At 38.6% G+C, this 7,048-nt stretch overlaps 1 protein-coding gene across 1 annotated transcript; it reads left to right on the top strand.

Moving 5' to 3' along the window:
- Positions 1–5,256: 5,256 nt before the first annotated feature.
- LOC100437053 (putative olfactory receptor 5AK3) lies at positions 5,257–6,186 on the top strand. The gene has a single exon (XM_009246368.3). The coding sequence runs from the start codon at positions 5,257–5,259 to the stop codon at positions 6,184–6,186; it is 930 nt and encodes a 309-aa protein (XP_009244643.3).
- The last annotated feature ends 862 nt before the right edge of the window (positions 6,187–7,048 follow it).

The following is a 7,048-nucleotide window of genomic DNA, read 5'->3' as shown; positions in this document are numbered from 1 at the left end:
ATTTTTTGAAGGTTTTTTTTAATGTCTCCAAATCCTTCAGTTCTGCTCTGATCTTGGTTATTTCTTGTCTTCTGCTAGCTTTGGGGTTTGTTTCCTTTTGGTTCTCTAGTTTGTTTAATCATGACGTTAGGTTGTACAATTGAGATCTTTCTAGCCTTTTGATATGGTCATTTAGTGCTATAAATTTCCCTCTTAACACCACTTTAGCTGCATCTCAGAGATTCTGGTACATCATCTCTTTGTTCTCATTAGATTCAAAGAACTTCCTGTTTCTGCCTTGATTTCCTTACTTATCCAGGAGTCATTCAGGAGCAGGTTGTTCAATTTCCATGTAGTTGTGTGATTTTGAGTAAATTTCTTAGTCATTGATTCTAATTTGATTGCACTGTCATCTGAAAGACTGTTATGATTTCAGTTATTTTGCATTTGCTGAGGAGTGTTTTACTTCCTATTATGTGATCAATTTTAGCATAAGTGCCATGTGGCAATTAGAAGAATGTAGGTCTCTAAGAACTTGCTTTATGAATCTGGATGCTCCTGTGTTAGGTGCATATATATTTAGGATAGTTAGCTCTTTTTCTTTAATTGAATGCTTTACCATTATCTAATGCTGTTCTTTGTCTTTTTTTTTTTCTGGGTTGGCTTAAAGTCTGTTTTTTCAGAAACTAGGATTGTGGCCCCTGCTTTTTTCTGTTTTACATTTGCTTGGTAAATTTTCCTCCATCCCTTTATTTTGAGCCTATGTGTGTCTTTGCACATGAGATGGGTCTCTGGAAGACAGCATATCAGTGGGCCTTGACCTTATCAAGCTTTCCATTCTGTGTCTTTTAATTGGGGCATTTAGCCCATTTACATTTAAGGTTAATATTGTTATGTATGAATTTGATCCTGTCATCATGATGTTAATTGGTTATTTTCCAGATTTGTCTATGTGGTTACTTCATAGTGTCACTGGTCAGTGTACTTCAGTGTGTTTTCATAGTGCCTGGTAAAGTTTTTGCTTTCCATATTTAGTGCTTTCTTCTGGAGCTCTTGTAAGGCAAGTCTGGTGGTGATGAATTCCCTCAGCATTTGCTTGTCTAAAAAGGATTTTTTAGGCCAAGCATAATGGCTCACGCCTGTAATCCCATCACTTTGGGAGGCCAAGGTGGGCAGATCACCTGAAGTCAGGAGTTTGAGACAAGCCTGGCCAAAATGGAGAAACCCCATCTCTATTAAAAATACAAAAATTAGCTGGACATGGTGGTATTTGCCTGAAATTCCAGCTACCCAGGAGGCTGAGGCAGGAGAATAGCTGGAACCCGAGAGGCAGAGGCTGCAGTGAGCTAAGATTGTACCAGTGCACTCCAGCCTGGGTGACAGAGCAAAACTCTGTCTCAAAAAAAAAAAACAAAAAAAAAACACCTTTTTTTTTTTTACTTTAAGTTCTGGGCCAAAAATGATCTTATTTCTCCTTCACTTATGAAGCTTAGTTCAGCTGGATTTGAAATTCTGGGTTGGAAATGTTTTTCTTTAAGAATGTTGAATATTGGCCACTAATCTCTTCTGGCTTGTAGGGTTTCTGCTGAGGGATCCACTATTAGTTTGATTGGCTTCCCTTTGTAGGTGACCTATCCTTTCTCTCTGGCTGCCTTGAACATTTTTTCCTTCATTTCATCCTAAGAGAATCTGAAAATTATGTGTCTTGGGGTTGGTCTTCTTGTGGAATATCTCACTGGCATTCTCTGAATTTCTGGAATTTGAATGTTGGCCTGTCTCACTAGGTTGGGGAAATTGTCCTGGATGATATCATGAAGTATGTTTTCCAAATTGGTTTTGTTCTCCTCATCTCTTTCAGGTACCCCGACTAGTCATAAGTTTGGTCTTTTCACATAATCGCATATGTCTTGGAGGTTTTGTTTGCTCCTTTTCCTTCTTGTTTCTCTATTTCTGTCTGCCTGTCTTATTTTAGAAAGATAGTCTTCATACTCTGAGATTCTTTCCTCCAATTAGTCTATTCTGCTATTAATACTTGTTATTGCATTATGAAGCTCTTGTGTTGTGCTTTTCAGCTCCATCAGGTCAGTTATTTTCCTCTCTAAACTGGCTATTCTGGTTATCACCTCCTGTATTGTTTTATTGGGTTCTTAGTTTCTTTGCATTGGGTTACAGCATGCTCCTTTATCTCAACAAAGTTTGTTATTACTCATCTTCTGAAGCCTACTTCTGTCAATTCAACCATCTCAGCCTCAGCCCAGTTCTGTGCCCTTGCTGGAGAGGTATTGCAGGCATTGGGAGGAGAAGAGGCACTCTGTTTTTTTTTTAATTTTCAGTGTTTTTGAGTTAATTATTTCTCATCTTTGTGGGCTTATTTACTTTCAATGTTTGAGGCTGCTGATCTTTCAATGGGATTTTTTTGTGGGGTCTTTTTTGTTGATGTTGTTGTTTTCTGTTTGTTTTACCTTTAACAACCAGGCCACTTGTCTGTAAGGCTGCTGCAGTTTGCGGGGGGTCTGTTCCAGACCCCAGTTGCCTCCGTTTTTCCCAAACCTGGAGCTATCACCAATGAGGACTATGAGAAAGCAAAGATGGTAACCTGCTCCTTCCTCTGGAAGGTCCATCCCAGGGGGGTACTGACCTGTTTTTGGCCCAAGTGCTTTTGTAGGGGGTGTCTGGAGACCCCTGTTGGGAGTTCTCACCCAGTCAGAAGGGACAGGCTAAGGGACCCACTTAAAGAAGCAGTCTGACTGTTTTTTGCTAAAGCAGGTGTGTTGTGTTGGGGGGACCCTTTCTTGTCTGAACCACCTGGACTCTGTAGAGCCAGCGGGGTGGGAAGGCTGAGTCTAATGAACTACAGAGATGGTGGCCAGCCCTCCACGTGGGGGCTCTATCCCAGGGAGAGATCGGAGTTCTATTCATATAACTCTGGCTGGAGTTGCTGAAACTCCCACAGGGAGGCCCCGCCCAGTGAGGAGGGACAGATCAAGGTTCCACTCAAAGAAGCAGTCTGGCCACAATCTGGCAACAGCTCTGCTATGTTGTGGGAGACCCCTCCTTGACCAGACCACATGGACTCTCCAGAGCCAGCAGACTGGAACAACAGAGCTGACCAAACTGCAGAGATGGTGGCTACCCCTCCCTGCCTCCCAGGAACTCCATCCCATCTCAGGCAGTCTCCAGCCTGTTTCCCTTGGCTTGCTGGAATTCTAAGCCAGTGGGCCTTAACTTGTGAGGTGCCACAAAATGGCACTGCTTGGCTCCCTAGATTCAGCTGCCTTCCTAAGGGAATGTTCAAGCATGTCTTTCATATTGCCAGAATTCCTGGGGCCTGAGTATGTAAAATTCCTGGGTCTCTGCATGTGCCTGAGTGGCTGGTCTGCTGTGATGACTCCACACAGCTTTGTGTATTGGGCCCAAGGCCATGGTGGCATGGGCTCATGAGGGGATCTCCTGATCTGTGGGATGCAGAGATCCATGAGAGAAGCGTGGTTTTCCAGGTGGGGTTGCAAAATCACTCACCACTTCCCTTAGCTGCAGATGGGGATTATCTTGGCTCCATGCTGCTCCAGGGTGGGCCATCACTCCACCCCGCATTTTTTCATACTCTGTGGGTCAGGTTGTTTGCCTAGTCAGCCCCAGTATGAGAACCTGGATATTTCAGTTGAGGGTGCTGAATTCATTTGCCGCTTTCCTTCCTCTCTGTGAGTGCTGCAGACCACAGTTCCTTCTAATTGGCCATCTTTTTTTCCCCACAATCTACATATTTTTCTACAACTTGCTTTTCTTTTCTGACTCCATAGAGTATATATTTATTTCACTGCTTTAGACTATGTATTAATACATAATACAAATCTACTAAAATTTATACAATTCTATCTTCCAATTTTGCTATTAGAAAATTGTTCTTAATTAATTTAAAATACAAGTTACATAACATTATATGGTACATGATATGCATATTACTTATACTATAAACAATCTCATGAACATCAATTAACTTCTAGATAAGTTCTGTGATCCCCATTGTACAGAGAAAGTAAGTGGGGCTAAAGGGAGTTCTATCCTTTTTTGTATTAATTGGTGAGACAATAATTCAAAACCAGGGCTACCTATTTCCTTTCTACTGCAAAATGTTGCATCTAAATGAAGCCTGAGAAACCCAGCACTACCCACTTGTTAGGCATGTTTGAAATGCTTGAGTAGTTGGCCATTTTCCTTGTAGCATTTATTTGATCAGAAAACACCTTCAACATAGATGAAACAAAATATTTTATACTAAACCAACCTACAATTAGCTCAACATAAACCCAGAAATGTACAGATTCTGTATGAGGGGGTAGGTGGTGGGGCTTGTATTAGTTTCCTTAGTCCTTGAAAAGAATCCCCATAATTTCATATTATTTTATTTCAATCCAGATAATTAAAGTCAAAAGTGATATAATAAATGTCATTACTCTGTCAAAATTCCAGCTTAAATGGACCTCTGGCCTATTCTAGCCAGTGTTTATCACAATGAAAGAAAGACTCCTTGAAAGGGCTGCATTTCTTTCATTTTACAGTAAATTTACCCTAGGAAAAAGCTTATACCAACTTATTATATCTCAGACCTCACTAAATGTTTAATTGAAGAGAATTATTTCTTGTTTCTTGTTCCTCCACTACATAATTTTTGTAATAAGCAATAGAAAATGTAAGGCCATTTCTCAGACATCCATTATATAACAGGGTTATTATACTTGTAAAGAATAGCACCTAGATGGAAGTTGCATTCTAAGAATACTAGTACAAAGACACTTTGAAGCCTTCAAACACATGTGAACATGAACATATTTTGGGAAATTGCTCTCTAATTAATTCTACTAATTTCAAGAACTAGAAAGAGAAATAAAATGATAAGTGGTTATGAATAATTCTGTTTCTAAAAAGGTACAGAATTACATTTTAACATTATTTAAAATAAATACGAATATCTGTTTAATATAGTGAAAAAAATGCTTCTCTATGTTTCTAAGAATGATGCACATTAGAAGTCAGTCTTCTTCTAAGAAAATCTTCTTCATTTTGAAGATAAATCTGTTTCATCTTTCATCGAGTAACTCTACTTGATGATTATAAATATTTTTTAAATTTGGAAATAACACTATTGTGAGTATTTGCCATGAAAAGTCAAATTGAAAAAAGTGACTTGAAATATGGAACCATTTTATTGGAAAAGTCACAAGGATTTTCCTCCTTTTCTGGGTCCTTCTCTTGGTCTTTTCTAGACTTTTGGTAGTCATGGGTCGAGGAAACAGCACCGAAGTGACTGAATTCCACCTTCTGGGATTTGGTGTCCAACACGAATTTCAGCATGTCCTTTTCATTGTACTTCTTCTTATCTATGTGACCTCCCTGATAGGAAATATTGGAATGATCTTACTCATCAAGACCGATTCCAGACTTCAAACACCCATGTACTTTTTTCTACAACATTTGGCTTTTGTTGATATCTGTTATACTTCTGCTATCACTCCCAAGATGCTCCAAAGCTTCACAGAAGAAAAGAATTTGATATCATTTTGGGGCTGTGTGATACAATTCTTAGTTTATGCAACATTTGCAACCAGTGACTGTTACCTCCTGGCTATTATGGCAATGGATCGTTATGTTGCCATCTGTAAGCCCCTTCACTATCCCACGATCATGTCCCAAACAGTCTACATCCAATTGGTAGCTGGTTCATATATTATAGGCTCAATAAATGCCTCTGTACATACAGGTTTTACATTTTCACTGTCCTTCTGCAAGTCTAATAAAATCAATCACTTTTTCTGTGATGGTCCCCCAATTCTTGCCCTTTCATGCTCCAACATTGACATCAACATCATTCTAGATGTTGTCTTTGTAGGATTTAACTTGATGTTCACTGGGTTGGTCATCATCTTTTCCTACATCTACATTATGGTCACCATCCTGAAGATGTCTTCTACTGCTGGGAGGAAAAAATCCTTCTCCACATGTGCCTCCCACCTGACAGCAGTAACCATTTTCTATGGGACACTCTCTTACATGTACTTACAGCCTCAGTCTAATAATTCTCAGGAGAATATGAAAGTAGCCTCTATATTTTATGGCACTGTTATTCCCATGTTGAATCCTTTAATCTATAGCTTGAGAAATAAGGAGGTAAAAGAAGCTTTAAAAGTGATAGGAAAAAAGTTTTGTTAAATTACACACAGTTGTTAAAATTCAACACAACAAAGCATCCAGCACAGCTAATCTGCCAAAATTTAATGTTTCTGAAATAGGGAGCATGTAGGAAAATCTCAAATTAACCATCTAACATCACATCTAGAGCAATTAGAAAAATAAAAGCCAACCAATCTCAAAGCTAGCAGAAGAAAAGAAATAACTAAAAGCAGAACAAAACTAAACAAAATTGAGACCCAAAAGTCCATAAAGAATCAATGAAACCAAAACTTGTTTTTTATTTTGAAATAATCAATAAGATTGGTAGGCTTCTATCTAGATTCACAAAGAAAAAAAGGAAAGATCCAAATAAGCACAAGCAGAAAGGACAAAGGTGACATTATAAACAATCCCACAGAAATACAAAAGATCCTCAGAGACTATTATGAACACTTCTATGCAAATAAACTAGAAAATCTAGAGGAAATAGATAAATTCCCAGGAACACAAAACCTCTCAAGATTTAATCAGGAAAATTTGAAACCCTGAATGAACCAATATCAAGTCCTTAAGTGGAAGCTAAGTGCCATCCAAAAAGGGGCCCAAACGAGACAAATTTGCAGTCAAATTCTCTTAGATGTAAAAAGAAGAGCTGATACCAATGCTATTGAAACTATTTCAAAATATTGAAGAGGGGGAACTCTTTTGTAACTCATTCTATGAAGCCACAATTACCCTGATACCAAAACTTAGCAAAGACAAAACAAAAAAAATAAATAAAACTGCAGGCAAATATCCCTGATGAACATAGATGCAAAGCCAACAATGAAATACTAGCAAATCGAATTGAACAGCACATCAAAAGTTAATTCACCATGATCAAGTAGGCTTCATTCTTGGG

The sequence above is a fragment of the Pongo abelii genome, chromosome 9 (assembly GCF_028885655.2).
Source record: "Pongo abelii isolate AG06213 chromosome 9, NHGRI_mPonAbe1-v2.0_pri, whole genome shotgun sequence".
NCBI classification, from domain to species: domain Eukaryota; kingdom Metazoa; phylum Chordata; class Mammalia; order Primates; family Hominidae; genus Pongo; species Pongo abelii.
Note: the sequence above shows the minus strand (reverse complement) of the source record. Positions and strands in the feature narration are given on the sequence as shown.

Bases quoted from the DNA above. Each gene is read 5' to 3' on its own strand.
- LOC100437053 (XM_009246368.3), top strand. From the start codon at position 5,257: ATGGGTCGAGGAAACAGCACCGAAGTGACTGAATTCCACCTTCTGGGA.